The 17,276-nt window shown below is 40.7% G+C and overlaps 1 protein-coding gene across 2 annotated transcripts; it reads left to right on the top strand.

Annotated features, from left to right (window-relative positions):
- Nucleotides 1-1,090: 1,090 nt before the first annotated feature.
- LOC119515916 (son of sevenless homolog 1-like) lies at nt 1,091-6,442 on the top strand. 2 transcript variants are annotated; one of them, XM_037812164.1, is made up of 3 exons: nt 1,091-1,214; nt 1,427-2,831; nt 2,925-6,442. In XM_037812164.1, exons 1-3 carry the CDS (start codon nt 1,129-1,131, stop codon nt 5,337-5,339), a joined length of 3,906 nt encoding a protein of 1,301 aa, XP_037668092.1. In that variant the 5' UTR covers nt 1,091-1,128; the 3' UTR covers nt 5,340-6,442. The 2 variants fall into 2 exon arrangements, with proteins under 2 accessions (XP_037668092.1, XP_037668091.1); XM_037812163.1 differs by having other exon boundaries at nt 1,427-6,442.
- Nucleotides 6,443-17,276: the final 10,834 nt, after the last annotated feature.

Genomic DNA, 17,276 nt, shown 5'->3' with positions numbered 1-17,276 from the left:
CAGTCACAATTTCCTCTGAACCCATTTTTTTAAAAATTATAGAAGTTGTAGGTTTACAGAAAAACTATGCAGAAAAAACAGGGTTCTCACATGTGCCCCACCCTCCATTATTAACACCTTGCATTAGCGTGGTAACTTTCTTACAAACGATGAGAGAATATTATTATCATTGTTCTATTAACTACAGTCCATAGTTTACATTAGGGCTTCCTGTTTGCGTTGTATACCCTACGGCACTTATAAAAAAAATTTTACTGTACTAACATATATATAATTTAGAGCTCCCCCCTAATTATTTCATGTCAGAGAGATCATACAATATTTATCTTTTTGTATCTGGCTTATTTCTGAACCCAGTTTGTAATATATACATTTGTATGTTTATATATACAAAGAAAACTGGAAGGTTATGTACCAAAATATTTACACTGGTTCCTCCTGGATAGAGAGATTATAAATTTTTTTTAAATCTATTTTTCTGTATTTGCTAAAATCTATATTATTAGATGTTGATTTTGTCTGTACAAAAATATAGGTTATGGCTACACCGGTGTCGGCGGCGGCGGCGGCACCTCAGGGCACCCGGATTCCCAAACAACGATCTCAGGCCCTCCCCCTCCCCGGCTCGACCCAGGTCCCAGCTCCGCCCCGCTCGGGGCCTTGCGCATTTCGGGGTCCCAGCTGCTCGCAGTGGGAGCCGCGGCCCGAGCGTCCCTTCCACACACCCTTCCTCCCTTCCCCCGCCGCCGGCTCTGCGGCGGGGCCAGGCCGGGCCCGGGAGCGCCGCCCCGGCTGGCAAGCGTCGGTCGCAGCGGAGAGCAGCCCGGGGCGGCGCCGGCGGGCCGGGGAGGAGTGGGGGGCTCGTCCCTGGGGTGGTGGTGCGGCATGCCGCCGCCTCCCGGCTGCATTCACTGTCCGCGGCTGGTGCCCGTGTTGGGTGAGTGGCCGGACGCGGGCCTCGCCCCCCAGCCCGGTCGTCAGGACTAGCCGGGCCGCGCGGCGCCCCGAGGGGGCCGGGCTGTCCCGCGGGGCCGCGGCCTTGCTCGGTGCCGCGAGCTCGCCCTCTCCCTCCCCGGCCCGGCCGCTGCCGCCGCCCCCCTCCCCGCCCAGAGGCGCCCCGGGGGCACCATGCAGGCGCAGCAGCTGCCGTACGAGTTTTTCAGCGAGGAGAACGCGCCCAAGTGGCGGGGGCTGCTGGTGCCCGCGCTGAAAAAGGCAGATAGAACTGATTGTTTTTCCTGTATATGCCCAGAAAGTCCCACTGCGTTTATCAGTGTGGACTTGTCCGGTTGGAGTTGGTTGTTAGTATCTGGTGAAACAAGATTTGGGACTTCTGGGAATATCACGTAGGACATGAAACGTGGAATTACAAACCCAAAACACAGTGGAACTGGCATTCATATTTATCCATGTCATTGCCCTCACTGGTTCAAGGGCAAGTTCATCCTACACTTGAATCTAATGATGATGCTCTTCAGTATGTTGAAGAATTAATCTTGCAATTATTAAATATGCTATGCCAAGCTCAGCCCCGAAGTGCTGCTGATGTAGAGGAACGTGTTCAAAAAAGTTTCCCTCATCCAATTGATAAATGGGCAATAGCTGATGCCCAGTCAGCTATTGAGAAGAAGAAGCGAAGAAACCCTTTATCTCTCCCAGTAGAAAAAATTCATCCTTTATTAAAGGAGGTCCTAGGTTATAAAATTGACCACCAGGTTTCTGTTTACATAGTAGCAGTATTAGAATACATTTCTGCAGACATTTTAAAGCTGGTGGGGAATTACGTACGAAATATCCGGCATTATGAAATTACAGAACAAGATATTAAGGTGGCAATGTGTGCTGATAAGGTATTGATGGATATGTTTCATCAAGATGTAGAAGATATAAATATATTATCTTTAACTGATGAAGAGCCTTCCACCTCAGGAGAGCAAACTTACTATGACTTAGTAAAAGCATTTATGGCAGAAATTCGACAATATATAAGGGAACTAAATCTAATTATAAAAGTTTTTAGAGAGCCCTTTGTCTCCAATTCAAAATTGTTTTCAGCTAATGATGTAGAAAATATATTTAGTCGTATAGTAGACATACATGAACTTAGTATAAAGTTACTGGGCCATATAGAAGATACTGTAGAAATGACAGATGAAGGCAGTCCTCATCCATTAGTAGGAAGCTGTTTTGAAGACTTAGCAGAGGAACTGGCATTTGACCCATATGAATCATATGCTCGAGATATTTTACGACCTGGTTTCCATGATCGTTTCCTTAGTCAGTTATCAAAGCCTGGGGCGGCACTCTATTTGCAGTCAATAGGTGAAGGTTTCAAGGAAGCTGTTCAATATGTTTTACCCAGGCTACTTCTAGCCCCTGTTTACCACTGTCTACATTACTTTGAGCTTTTGAAGTTAGAAGAAAAGAGTGAAGATCAAGAAGACAAGGAGTGTTTGAAACAAGCAATAACAGCGTTGCTTAATGTTCAGAGTGGTATGGAAAAAATATGTTCTAAAAGTCTTGCAAAACGAAGACTGAGTGAATCTGCATGTCGGTTTTATAGTCAGCAAATGAAGGGGAAACAACTAGCAATCAAGAAAATGAACGAGATTCAGAAGAATATTGATGGTTGGGAGGGAAAAGACATTGGACAGTGTTGCAATGAGTTTATAATGGAAGGAACTCTTACACGTGTAGGCGCCAAACATGAAAGACACATATTTCTCTTTGATGGCTTAATGATTTGCTGTAAATCAAATCACGGGCAGCCAAGACTTCCTGGTGCTAGCAATGCAGAATATCGTCTTAAAGAAAAGTTTTTTATGAGAAAGGTACAAATTAATGACAAAGATGACACCAATGAGTACAAGCATGCTTTTGAAATAATTTTAAAAGATGAAAATAGTGTTATTTTTTCTGCCAAGTCAGCTGAAGAGAAAAACAATTGGATGGCAGCACTGATATCTTTACAGTACCGGAGTACACTGGAAAGGATGCTTGATGTAACAATGCTACAGGAAGAGAAGGAGGAGCAGATGAGGCTCCCTAGTGCTGATGTTTATAGATTTGCAGAGCCTGACTCTGAAGAGAATATAATATTTGAAGAAAACATGCAGCCCAAGGCTGGAATTCCAATTATCAAAGCAGGAACTGTTATTAAACTTATAGAAAGGCTTACATACCATATGTATGCAGATCCCAATTTTGTTCGGACATTTCTTACAACGTACAGATCCTTTTGTAAACCTCAAGAACTACTGAGTCTTATAATAGAAAGGTTTGAAATTCCAGAACCTGAGCCAACAGAAGCTGATCGCATAGCTATAGAAAATGGAGATCAACCCTTGAGTGCAGAACTAAAAAGATTTAGAAAAGAATATATACAACCTGTACAACTGCGAGTATTAAATGTTTGTCGGCATTGGGTAGAGCACCACTTCTATGATTTTGAAAGAGATGCAGATCTTTTACAACGAATGGAGGAATTTATTGGAACAGTAAGAGGTAAAGCAATGAAAAAATGGGTTGAATCCATCACTAAGATAATCCAAAGGAAAAAAATTGCAAGAGACAATGGACCAGGTCATAATATTACATTTCAGAGTCCACCACCCACAGTTGAGTGGCATATAAGCAGACCTGGGCATATAGAGACTTTTGACCTGCTCACGTTACACCCAATAGAAATTGCTCGACAACTCACTTTACTTGAATCGGATCTATACCGAGCTGTACAGCCATCAGAATTAGTTGGAAGTGTGTGGACAAAAGAAGACAAAGAAATTAATTCTCCTAATCTTCTGAAAATGATCCGGCATACCACTAATCTCACTCTGTGGTTTGAGAAATGTATTGTAGAAACTGAAAACTTAGAAGAAAGAGTAGCTGTGGTGAGTCGAATAATTGAGATTCTACAAGTCTTTCAGGAGCTGAACAACTTCAATGGTGTCCTTGAGGTTGTCAGTGCTATGAACTCATCACCTGTGTACAGGCTAGACCACACATTTGAGCAAATACCAAGTCGACAAAAGAAAATTTTAGAAGAAGCTCATGAATTGAGTGAAGATCACTATAAGAAATATTTGGCAAAACTCAGGTCTATCAATCCACCATGTGTGCCTTTCTTTGGAATTTATTTAACTAATATATTAAAAACAGAAGAAGGCAACCCTGAGGTCCTAAAAAGGCATGGGAAAGAACTTATAAACTTTAGCAAGAGGAGGAAAGTAGCAGAAATAACAGGAGAGATCCAGCAGTACCAAAATCAGCCTTACTGTTTACGAGTAGAATCAGATATCAAAAGGTTCTTTGAAAACTTAAATCCAATGGGAAATAGCATGGAAAAAGAATTTACAGATTATCTTTTCAACAAATCCCTAGAAATAGAACCACGAAACCCTAAGCCTCTCCCAAGATTTCCAAAAAAATATAGCTATCCCCTAAAATCTCCTGGTGTTCGTCCATCAAACCCAAGACCAGGTACCATGAGACATCCCACACCTCTGCAACAGGAGCCAAGGAAAATTAGTTATAGTAGGATCCCTGAAAGTGAAACAGAAAGTACAGCATCTGCACCAAATTCTCCAAGAACACCGTTAACACCTCCTCCTGCTTCTGGTGCCTCCAGTACCACAGATGTTTGCAGCGTATTTGATTCTGATCATTCGAGCCCTTTTCACTCAAGCAGCGATACCGTCTTTATCCAAGTTACACTACCCCATGGCCCAAGATCTGCTTCAGTATCATCTATAAGTTTAACCAGGGGCACTGATGAAGTGCCTGTCCCCCCTCCTGTTCCTCCACGAAGAAGACCAGAATCTGCCCCAGCAGAATCTTCCCCTTCTAAGATTATGTCTAAGCATTTGGACAGCCCCCCAGCAATTCCTCCTAGGCAACCCACATCAAAAGTCTATTCACCACGATATTCAATATCAGACCGGACCTCTCTATCAGACCCTCCTGAAAGCCCTCCCATATTACCACCACGAGAACCTGTGAGGACACCTGATGTTTTCTCAAGCTCACCACTACATCTCCAACCTCCCCCTTTGGGCAAAAAAAGTGACCATGGCAATGCCTTCTTCCCAAACAGCCCTTCCCCCTTTACACCACCTCCTCCTCAAACACCTTCTCCTCATGGCACGAGAAGGCATCTGCCGTCACCGCCACTGACACAAGAAGTGGACCTTCATCCCATTGCTGGGCCGCCAGTTCCTCCACGACAGAGCACTTCTCAGCATATCCCTAAACTCCCTCCAAAAACTTACAAAAGGGAGCACACACACCCAGCCATGCACAGAGACGCACCACCACTGCTGGAGAATGCCCATTCTTCCTGAGTTCCTCTGACTGGGATGTACATTTTCCTAGCTCCAGATCCATTGCTGGCAATGGATGCACTGAACGTGCCAGCACTGAGGAGTTACAATGGGAACTCCAAACACTAACGACTCTACTTCAAGATGCAGTATAAGACAATGAATTTTAACCTAGACATAATTATAAAATGAAAATGGTTTTCCAATTTAGAATATAGAAAGACTGATCTAGAGGAACTGGACAACTGATTACAGCTTAAAATCAAGTAAAGGGACTTTTTCCGGCCAATAGGCAGGAGTCCTCTTCTTGTGAAGTGATCTTTATCATCAAAGGGATGGGAAACACAATCTAGTGTCCAGCAGCCCACATGATGACAGTTTTTGTAATTCAAAATATTATGCATTTTTAAAAAAATCTTAAACAGGGATCTTATCCTCCTTTGTTTCCTTTGCTTTAATCTTTCTGTTTTAGAATATTTTCTTAAAAATCACTTAAAGGACTGTGAGGAAAGGCTGTGGTACCTGACCTTGTTGGAATCAAGGCCCAGCACTGTACTACAGTCCTGTTTACAGATTATTACAGTGAATCGAATGGGTACCGAGGCTTCACCAAAGAGGTACTTTTTTTTTTTTTTTTAAAGAATAATTATACCAATTTTAAGACCATTCCCTAATCCTTCCCCCCATACACACACACACACACACACACACACACACACAAAATGTGGTGGTGTTGCCTTCAGACAAGAGAAGTTTTGTGTCATTAACATGACAGAAGAACTTTTTTAAAAATGTAACTGTCAAGTATACAATTTACATTTAGGAGACTGTTAATCTATTCTAGATCGTCATTTTCCCCCCTTCTCCCACAAAGGTTTACTGGTAATCCGTGTCATGGCTCGTAGCTGTCCCTCCAACCATACCATGGAAATGCAACCACCCAATGTGAAAAGGAGCACTTGCTGGGCATCACTGACACCGGTCATGTTTTACTAATAGTTGGGAATCAGCATATCTAGAATTACCTTGCATTGCCTAAATCATGTGTATATAGTGAATGTTACATAATATACCTGGCAGGTCTGTTTTAATTTAATTGAATAAAGATACAAATACTTTGAAAAAAAAAAAAAAAAAAAAAAAAAATATAGGTTATAAAAATAGAATAAACAAAGATAATCTGGGAGGATCGCAGCCTTGTGTCATGTGTAAAAGATTTCATCCAAAAATATTCTGAAAATGCAATTCCCTTCAGATTCTTAGAGTGTCCGGATGTTTTCTCCCCTCTTCTCCAGAGCTACATATTGAATCTATGATTTCTTCTTCCTGGCTGGCTAAATTCATAAATCCCCTCCCCTCCTGCTTTGGTAACCTGCCATCTGTCTTCTTCTGAGCTGTTGGGAACTCACAAAACATTAGTTGTCTCAAAAGCACAGGTCTCGGGAACCACGATGGGGGAGACAAGGAATTTGTATTGCTTTTCTCCTGCTTTCCTTTCTCGGGGTCCTCTTTTTTCTCTCCAACTCTGCACCACCAGTCCCATGCATGTGTTTGCTCTCACACTCTGTCAGCCCCCCAGAGTCCCATTCTCAATGTGACAGGGACGGCAGCCGTCCCGGTTGTGATTTATCTTCACAAGTTGCCAAATCACTCTTGGTAGCATGTCTGGGCTTAGTGAATAATGAGAAAGACCTACCATCCATCTAAGGGCAAAACAACGTGAGCAGTTACATTTAAATTTAGCTCTTTTTCCTTCTCAGCCTATTTCTTATTTTCTGATCGAAAAGGACCCATGTAAGGGCCTTAGTGGTAAATACCCAAATAATTGTGTCGCACAGATGTAGGGTCATTTTTCACTGGAGTCAATGATTGCTGTGGATCAGCTGTCATCCTCAAGTTGCAAACTCTGTTCAAGCTCTAGCTTCTTAATAGCAATTTTTCTGGATCTTCAGAAGGGACTCATTTCAATGTCTGCCCATTAATTACCGAGGAGCAGGTTATTACACCACTAACGCGGTCTGCAAATTGCAAGAAGACACAACCTCTACCTAAGGTAACATTTGGGATTTGGATATGTCTCCCTGATAAACAATGAAACAGGATGAAACCCATAAAGATAATCTCTATCTGATGAGAGGGGTGTGAGGTATGAGGAAGAAAGATTTGGAGACAAACAGACCTGAGTTTGAATCCTTGCTCAGCCACTTACATCTAGCTGTTTGACTTTGGGGAAATTATGTGTTTTCTGAGTCTGCTTTTTAATCTTTAAAATGGGATTATGCACACTTACTTTGTGGGATTGCTGTAAAGGTGGGACAGATTGCATTTTCCAAGGATGGTAGTGAAATACCTCCAGTCTCATGTTCTGATGGAACATTGCCATTCCCTTGTCAAGAGGAAGAGTCTAATTCTCCTTCTCTTGAATCTGAGCAGGACTGTGACTTGCAGGTAACCAACAGAATGTGTGGAAGTGATTCTGTACTTTCTGAGTATAGGTCATAAAATGTGATGCAGCTTTTGCTTTGTTAGATGGGGCATTCTCAGTTGCAGCCTTTGAGCCACTGTGTAAAACATCCACATACCCATGAGGTTGCCAAGCTGAGATGAAGCCCAAACAGCCCTGTGGAGAAGCCACATGTGGATATTGCTGCCAACAGCCCAAGCTGAAGTCACAGGTAACAGTCAGCATCAACCAATAATCCTGTGAGTGAAGACATTCCAGATAGTACCAGTTCCTGACCATCATGCTACCCCAAGTAATCCAGTCTTCACAGCTGAATCCCTAGGCATCACGGAGCAGAAACTAGCCATCCTTTGTGCCCTGTCCAACTTCCTCTTCTTCACACACAAAATCTGAGAACATATGGAAATAGTTGCTTTATGCCACTAAGTTTTGGGGTGGATGTAGCAATGGTAATTGGAAAAAAAAGCTCGGCAAACAAAATTCTGCTAAGCACACGGCATGTAGTAGGAGCAATAAGTGGCAACTCTACTTATTTGCATTATTTTCTTCTCTGAACTAGATATCAGGTATGACATGGAGGTGGGAAAATATCAATACAGGGCCTCAGAACCTAAGGAATGGAAGAGAAGTTTTCATCCATTCATCTGTACAAGTGAGTGATATTTGTTGGATACCAATTGGATATTTAGATGTTTACTGGATACCAATGTGACAGACATGCTGCTGGGTGCTGGGGATATGCCCAGAACAAGATAAATATGGACCCCCTATGGACCCTGCTCACATGGAGAGTCCAGTGGGGCAGAAAGATAAACAAGTAAATGAATTAGGAAGAAAATGGAAATGATGTAAAAGAAAGAAAATAGGATCACATGTTAGGAAGTTGGGAAATCGCTCTGAGAAATGACGTTTAAGAATTCTTCTCCCTGAGGAAGGCTTGAGAACTCCTTATATGATTAGGAACTTCCTAGGGAGCTTATTAAAATTGCTGATTCCTGTTCCCATATTTTTAAAGCTGTATTCTCTGGATTTGATAGAGAGTCTTTGGCTACATTTTGTAAAGAATTACACAAGACTAGAAGCCCTTCAAGGCTAAGGGCCCCTCTGCTTAGTCATGGTTATGTTGTGAGATTCCATACAGGACTTGTCCTAGAGTATGCATTTTGTTCAACAGTCATAAATTTATAGAATACTCTCCAAGAATCTTGAGAAATTCTATATGAAGAAGTACATGGCTACTGTATCATATATAAAATCCATGAGCCTATAACATATTTTTGATATGCAAAATATTTAATTTATGGAACTGCTTAGGCAATATTAACTCCTTGAATTTTCATAACACATTTTTTTCTATTAGTTAAAGAATTAATTTATCATTTATAAATGCATAAAATTTTATCCAAATTCAGACATTATAAATACAACTTAAGTTGCTTTTGGCATCTCCCCTTCATCATGACCCCTTTCCTGCTATGGGAATTTCTGTATCAATTTGCTGCTTTTTCTTCCAAATGTTTTCCAATGGATTCTCATGCATTTGCATGTACCTGTAGAAAATACAAAATCTTGTTTCTGTTTTTATAACCGTTTGATTGCTCTTTAAAAAAAAGACCTCATATGATGTGTTGTTTCTGAAACTTGCTTTATTCATTCAGAAAAATACATCTCGAGGATTTGTTTATTTAGTTACATACAGATCAGTTTTATTCTTTTTAACCACTGCAGCATATTTCATTCTTTCACACTTCATTGCGCCATCCCCTTGCTGATGGGAACTGGTGGCTTCCAGTTATTGCTATTCCCCCTCAGAATGTACATCCTTGCACTTGTCTCTTTGTGCCCATATGTGAAGATTTTTCTGGGGCACAGGAAAAGGAATAAATGGCTTGGTCTAGTTCATGGGCATTTTTGTTTTAAAGACACATTGCCATTCCTTCCAGTGATATATAAGAATATTCATTTCTTCATACTTTGTCATCAATTAAACACTTTTAATCAAAATAATGAATGAATGAATAAATGATTATCACTTTGGCAAATCTAAAGTGTAACATCCATTTGACTCCCCGTCTCAAATGTAGATGAACCTGTCCAAGCATGCATGCCCCTTTTCTCCAAAAACCTGGGGACAGGGGATGTACTAGTGGAATCCTTGCGTGTAATGGATAGAAGAATTTCAGACAGCCAGATGAACATTTAAAAATAAAAATATTGGTTTGTATGCTGCTATCCTGTAGTGCTAAGAACAGGGAGGAGGCTGGGAAAGAGGCATGACACAGAAAAACATGACACAGAAACAGAACTGTTTCTTAATAAAAAAAAAAAAAAACTCTCAATCTTTTCCTCAAGGCCCTGTCAGCAGCTCTTCAAGCAGCATGGCTTATTTTAAATTTTATTTAAATCAACAAATTGTACCCACTCGAATACAGAAACAGAATACAGGGAAAACACAAGCTGCCCTAACAGAGTAACGTCTAATAAACATTATGCTACTCAGAGATATTTGATGTTTAATCACCCCATGAAAGGACGCATTCAGCCAAAAGATGTCAGATAGCATCTTGCAAAAGGCAATGGTGCCAACTTTCCTGGCTTCGGAGTTCATGTAACTAATTTTTTCCTCCTCTTTCCCATTTGCTTTTTTTTTCAGAATATCAAACTCTGAGATGCTGTGAGTCTTGGACCATTCAGATGATGAACAATTTGGGCTTTGAGTATTAACCACTATCTGTTGAATAGTTTCATTGACAGGACTGGCTACATACTTTGTGGGATCCAGTGTAAAATGAAAATGTGGAGCCCCCTGTTTAAAAGGTATTAAGAATTTCACGATGGTGACAGCAGAGCATTACAGCAAGCACAGGCCCATCTGAGCTCGGAGCCCTTCTAATGCGGGCCTTGTGCAACTATATAGTTTGTAGGTCTAGAAAACTGGCCTTAACTTTGCTGACTTTTCACATCCGTGGCCATCTGTGGACGAGCTCGTTTTATTAGCATTAGAGTCACTGCTCCTTCCCTACTCCAAAAGACAAAGGCACCTGGTTGATAAGACCCCATGGGACCAACAATTGTTGGCACCTAAAGTACTTTTCAAGGCTGAGCCAGCTAACCTCTGGCTTTTGTTTTGCTGGCTGGAGTAGGCAAGCTGGGAGCTAAATTATTAGGAGCAATAGAAATATTTAAGAGGCAGTGCTGGGAATGAGGCAGAAGGAGAAACAAGGAGAGCCAGAAGATAATGGTGTCCAGAGAAGAACTTTGAGGAAAGAACAGACATGTGTGAAAGACAGTTTTTTACATGCCATTTGCCATGCAGTATGCAGAGCAAGTGTGCTTCTTTCTCTCCCTTCAAAATCTTTAGTAAAATACACTTTAGTGGCTAAAGAAATGAGAAGGTATGTGCTGAGTGTTGCCTCAAAATGGGTGAAAAAAGAGATGTGAGGCTACCCATTGGATGCCCGCTGTATTTGGATTGCATGTAAGATTATCTCATTTAATTCTCCCATCAAAGCTTTGATAACTTCATCACAGACTGTCATGGGCCCACTTTCTTTTAAGTGGTTGGCTTTTTAAAAATGACAGTTTATAGAAATTCTTTACATATTAAGGAAACTAGTCCTTTGTTATGTGAGATGCAAATATTTTCCCCATTTGTCTTTTGGTTTTGTTTTTCATGTTTTTTATTTCCTCATGTGAATTCTTTTTTTATGTATGTATGTAGTAAAAATTTATGAATCATTTCTATATGGCTTCTGGAATTTTTGTCATTCCTCTAGAAGAGCCTTTCCATTCTGTGACAATGAAGAAAGTTATTCCATATTGTTTTCTGGTACAGGTATATATATATGTGTATATATAAATGTGTATGTTTGAATATCTGGCATAAGTTTTAGTGTAAAGTATGAGGTAAGAATCCATTTTCTTTTCAGATAGCTATTCAGATGTGCTAACATCATATATCGAATAATCAATCTTTTCCAAGTAGATTTTAGATATGACTTTTATCACATTATACATTTCTATGTAGGTGCCTATTTCTGGACTCTATTCTGCTCCATTGATCTGCTTATCCATGCACCAGTACTATAATGTGTTTTGTTTTGTTTGTTTGTTTTGGTTTGGTTTGGTTTGGTTTTTTTGTTTGCTTGTTTTTTTGTTGGCTTAAAACATCAGAAATTTCTTCTCTCACAGTTCTGGAGGCTGGAAGTCCAAAGTCAAGGAGTCAGTCCACTGTTTTAATCTTTGAAGTTTTACAATATGTTGAAATATTTTCCTGACTGCTCTTATTTATATATTTTAATTGAACTTTAGAATTAGATATTCTGGTTCAGAAAAAAAGTGATAAGAGTTTCTATTGACATCATGTTAGCTATATAGATTTATTGATGGGAAATGAAAATCATACTGTGATGGATTGAATTGTGTGCCCCAGTTTGGACATGTTTGTGGTCTTGGTCTGTATTCTGGTAAGTGTGGACTCATTGTAAATAGGTTCTCTTCAAGATGTTTCTTCAGTTAAGGTGTGGCCCAACTGAACCAGGTTGGGCTTTAATTCTGGATTACTGGAGCCTTTTATTAGCAGAATGAAAGTCAGACAGAGAGAAGCCACAGGAAGCAGCCAGAAGCTAGAAATCAGTGGAACCCAGAAGAGAAAGGAGAAGACATCACTTTGTACATGGCCATCTGAGAGAAAAGCCAAGGACCAAGGATCACTGACAGACAACCCTGAAATGCCACAGTCTTCACGGAGAAAGCATTGCTTTGCTGACGCCTCAGTTTTGGACTTCTAGCCTCAAAATGAGCCAAGAAATTCCCATTATCTAAGCAAATCCATTGTATGGTATTTGTTTCAGCAGCTAGGAAATGAAAACGCATTCCATTATCCCTTTTTTCAATGTCTCTTCCATGTCCCTAAGGAGCTATTTAAAGTCATCTTAAAAATCTTTCTCATTGTTTAAGTGCAATGCTAGAAAAGATGATCCATCAAAAGGATATTGACTTTTATCAAATTCCTTTCAGCATCTATGATGATACTGTCATTTTTCTTTTGCTCCATTAATATAGGCTTTCTAATACTGAATTGTTCTTGAAGGTTTAGAAATCTGGGCTTGGGTTCTGATTCCCACCCTTATATCCTCTGTCTCCTTGTATAAAAATTCATCTTACTGAGATGATTTTCTGTAAAATGGGAATAAGGGGATAGCTGCCATTTTTGCCTGCTTGAAGTCATTTACCTTCTTCATGAACCAACATCCCTATTTTCCTTCGGTGATTCAACCTTCCCCACTTGCAGGTCCAGGGTGGGATACATGACCCAGGCCTCAAAGCAGTTCACCACACTTCCCTGCCTGGCCACAGTGATTTGTTGAAGGATGACACAGCTGGGTCTATGAGAACTAGCTCTGAATTTTTCTGGAACTTGCTGCTTTTGCTACACTCACAGGATATAAATGTGGAGCCACTGTTGGCCACTTTGTCAACATTGGGAAAGACCTGCCTGAGAATAAAAAAAAAACACAGAGAAAATAAAAGCTGAGAACCTTAGAGAGAAAATGAGAGAGAAAGGGACTTTATGAAATGATTTGATCACTCGAAAACAGACACTCCTTACTCACCATCTGAGCATTTAGTCAAACAAGAACAATAACAAACACAACACCAGAAATCAAAGCGATTACCATAACTAAAAGTTATTGAGCACCTCCTACAGATCAGATACTGTTCTGTGTACTTTTCATGCATTAACTCTTTCGATCTTCCTTAGAATCCAGTGAGGTGGGTGCTATTTTCAGACAAGAAAACTGAAGGCCAAAGAGCTTCCTACCTGCCCTGTGGCACAGGGCTGGTAAGTGGTAGAGTCATGATTCAAACCCAGTGCCTGAGTACTTACGCCAATAAAGGAACTTTCTGTTCAAGTCTCTTTGAGAAGGGCTTTTTTCATCAGCAATAATGTTATTTTAATTCCATGATAATAATCTTTACCTTGAAAAGTTGTTGGGAGCATTAAATGAGTTTGTATGTGTAAATTCACTTGCTGCAGCGCCTGGCATAAAACGAGTGTTCAAATTTTAGACACTGCTGCTGTGGCTCTAATTGAATCACTGAATCTTCTTGTTCAGCCCACTCAGAGAAGCAGAGTGGAAAAAAGACTGTAGCCTTTCAGGAATTATATTAGTCTCGCCTGGATTCAGAGAAGTGGACTTCAGCTGAGATTGCAAACTCATATGTTTAGAGGGGCCAGAAAGTTAGTACAAATCAGGATTTCTCTGCCTTGCCCTACTGACATTTTGGATTGGATAATTCTTTATTGTGGGGGACTGTCCTGTGCATTGTAGGAGGTTTAGCAGCTTCCCTGGCCTCTACCTACTAGATACCAGTAGCAGCCCCTCTCCACAGGTATGACCAAAATGTCTCCAGATATTACCAAATGTCCCTGGGGTAGGGGAGTGGGTGAAATCGCCCCCAGGTGAGTACCACTGGGGAAATGCCTGAAGGCCACGTGTATATATGTGAGCGGCAGCGACTGCTTCATATCGAAGGCACTGATCGCCCTGATAAAGGGGGCAGCCACTGCTCAGCTCCAGAGGATTATTGCTAAGATGGAATATGCACTTGGTGCCAGATGGTCAAATTTCCAAGAGAAGCCCATGGTCTAGCTTTACATTTTTTCAGATTTTTAAACGTTGGCCCCAATTTTTTGTAACATGATGTAGACCAGATGAAAGATATCCTGGGCCATATTTGCCTCCTGCCTGCCAAAATGCAAACTCGGGTCTAGAAGAGTTCCCGAGCTGCTGCCCCAGGTGTCTGAGATGCTGAGCAGTGCTTCATTTTTTCAAGTGACAGCCCACCCCCTCACCAGAACTGCTGCCTTTCAAAACAGTTGGGCTGATTAGACTACCATTTAAGTCCCTTAATTGATTAGGTTCACATTGCCTCCTTGAACAGACCCTCTTATTTCTATTGGGCCTGCTGGATACAGGCATAGACCCCCATGTCCAACCAGCTGCGACAGCATTACAAAGGCCAGGCTACGTTCTATGAGAAAAGGAACTTTCTTTTGCTCACTTTGAATCCCCAGGACCGAGGAGAATGTCCGGCACATAGTAGATACTTACGGTATCATCTCTGTTTGCACACTCTTCTTGTGTGCCATATTCTGCTGTCGCTAAAATATTATCCCCGGGATGAAACTCTTAAAAACTCCACTAGATATCTTCACTTAGATGTCTAAGAGCCATCTAAACTTAACTTGTCTAAAACCACTCTTTCCCACAGAATCTGCTCTTCACCTTTGGAGATAGGTCTTTCCCATCTTGGCAAATTGTACCTTCATCCTACCAGTTGGACCAGCATCCTTGCCGCCTTCCTTGGTGCCTCCCTTCCTGTCACGCTACACTTCTAAGTCATCAGTAAGCCCCACCGGCTACAGAGCCCGAGCAATTCTTACCACATCGCACACCAGTCTCCTTACTTCCACTTGCATCCCCCTGCATCTGGAGTGATGCTGTTAAAACCTTAGTTGGATCATGTCACATCTCTTTGCAAAGCCCTCTAATGTCCTCCAACATCATTCAGAATAAAAGCCTGAATAGTATAGGGCCCAGGAGGTTCTGTATGTTCTGGTTCTCCTTCCTTCCCATTTTAGCTCTGCACATAACCATTCTCCCACTTTCTCAGTTTTCTCCAGGCACATGGGCCTCCTTGCTTTGCCTCAGATGAGCATGCTCCACCTCAGGGCCTTTGCATCTCCTTTCTCCAATGTCTACAATATTCTTTCTCCCACATATGTTCATACTTTACTCCCCTATATCCTTCATGTTACTTATAATTGTCTGCTTCGCAGCAAAGCCTTCCTTCATTCCATATTTCAAAAAGAATGTCCATTGTTGATGGCACTTTTTATTCCCTTTCCATGTCTTTGTTTTTCCAGAGAGCATTTACTACCATCTTTTGGTTATTGTTGATTTCTCTCACTGCAATGTAAGTTCCATTCCATGAGATCAGAGTCAATATTGTTGTCTTTTTTATTTTTTTATTTTTATTTTGGAATGCTTTAGACTTGCAAAAAAATTGTGAAAATAGTACTAGTAGTTTCCATAAACTCCTTGCTCAGTTTCCCCCATTATTAACATCTTACATTATGTATGGTGCATTCATTATATTTGATGGATCAATATTGATACCTTGTTATCAACTGAAGTCAACAGCTTACTCAGATTTCCTTAGCTTTTACCTACTGCCCCTTTTCTGGTCTAGGATACCACATTGCATTTAGTCATCACATCTCCTTAGGCTCCTCTTGGTTGTGATAGTTTTTCAGACTTTCTTTGCTTTTGATGACCTTGACAGTTTTGAGAAATACTGTTCAAGTATTTTGCAGCATGTCCCTCATTGGGGTTTGCCTGATTTTTTTTTTTTTTTTTTTTTTTTTTGCATAGTTGGGGTTATAGATATGGGAAGGAAGACTGCAGAGGCAAAGTGCCATTCTTATCACATTGTATAAAGGTTACTATTAGTCTCACGATTTATCAATTTTGAGTTTACCTGGCTCCAGGCAGAGATAGTGCTTTTTGGGTTTATCCACTGTAAAGTTACTCTTCCTCCCCCTACTTTCCATACTGCACTCTTTGGAAGAGAATTATTATGTGTCATCCACCATCAAGGAATGGAGAATTATGGTCCACTTACCTGAGCGTGAAATAGCTACACAAACTATTTGGATTTCTCCTGCACAGGAAATATCTATTCTCCCCAATTTATTTATTTATTCAATTATTTATTTATACCAATATGGATCACGGATATTTTATACTTTGGGTTATAATTGAATACTATCTTATTTATTTTGCTACTTAAATTGTTTCGGCTACTGGAAACTTATGAATGATTCCTGTGTCCCTGTGACATACTCCCATCATCATGGGCTTTTTTGAGCATTTCCTTGTTTTCTCGTATTACAAGATGCTCCAGGCTTATCTTGTGTATTCCCTGCCCCAGACCTAGGATCAGTCATTTCTCTAAGGATTCCTGGTTCCTTTTTTTGGAGAATGGTGTTAGAAAACAAGATCTGTGTCCTAGGTGTCCTTATTGCTACTGGGGTGTTGTTACTTCTAAACCCTCCCATCTCACAGAGCAAGGAAATACTTGCATGTATATTAACCTGTATACACACACATATCTAGCTAGCTAGCTAGCTGTAAATACTTATGTATGGAATCATCTACATCAATATCAAGCTAAAAATTTGTTTATATTGATGTCTCCAACTCTAATCAATCCTAAAGGATCATTTTAGCCTTCTCCGCATGCTTGTCTGTGTCTTTTTTATAAGATCTCAACTCCCAGAATAGTGCTCAGACATAGCAAATGGTCAATCAGCATTTGTTGAATGAATTTGTTGAGCAAATTTGAGAAGGAATGAATAAATGCAGTCTTCCTCTCCCCACTTAGCAGAGAAGACCGCAAATGAGAGGATGTAGAAAGGTATGCTA

The sequence above is a fragment of the Choloepus didactylus genome, chromosome 19 (assembly GCF_015220235.1).
Source record: "Choloepus didactylus isolate mChoDid1 chromosome 19, mChoDid1.pri, whole genome shotgun sequence".
NCBI classification, from domain to species: Eukaryota; Metazoa; Chordata; class Mammalia; order Pilosa; family Megalonychidae; genus Choloepus; species Choloepus didactylus.
The sequence above is the reverse complement of the archived record's forward strand: the minus strand, read 5'-3'. Positions and strand labels throughout refer to the sequence as shown.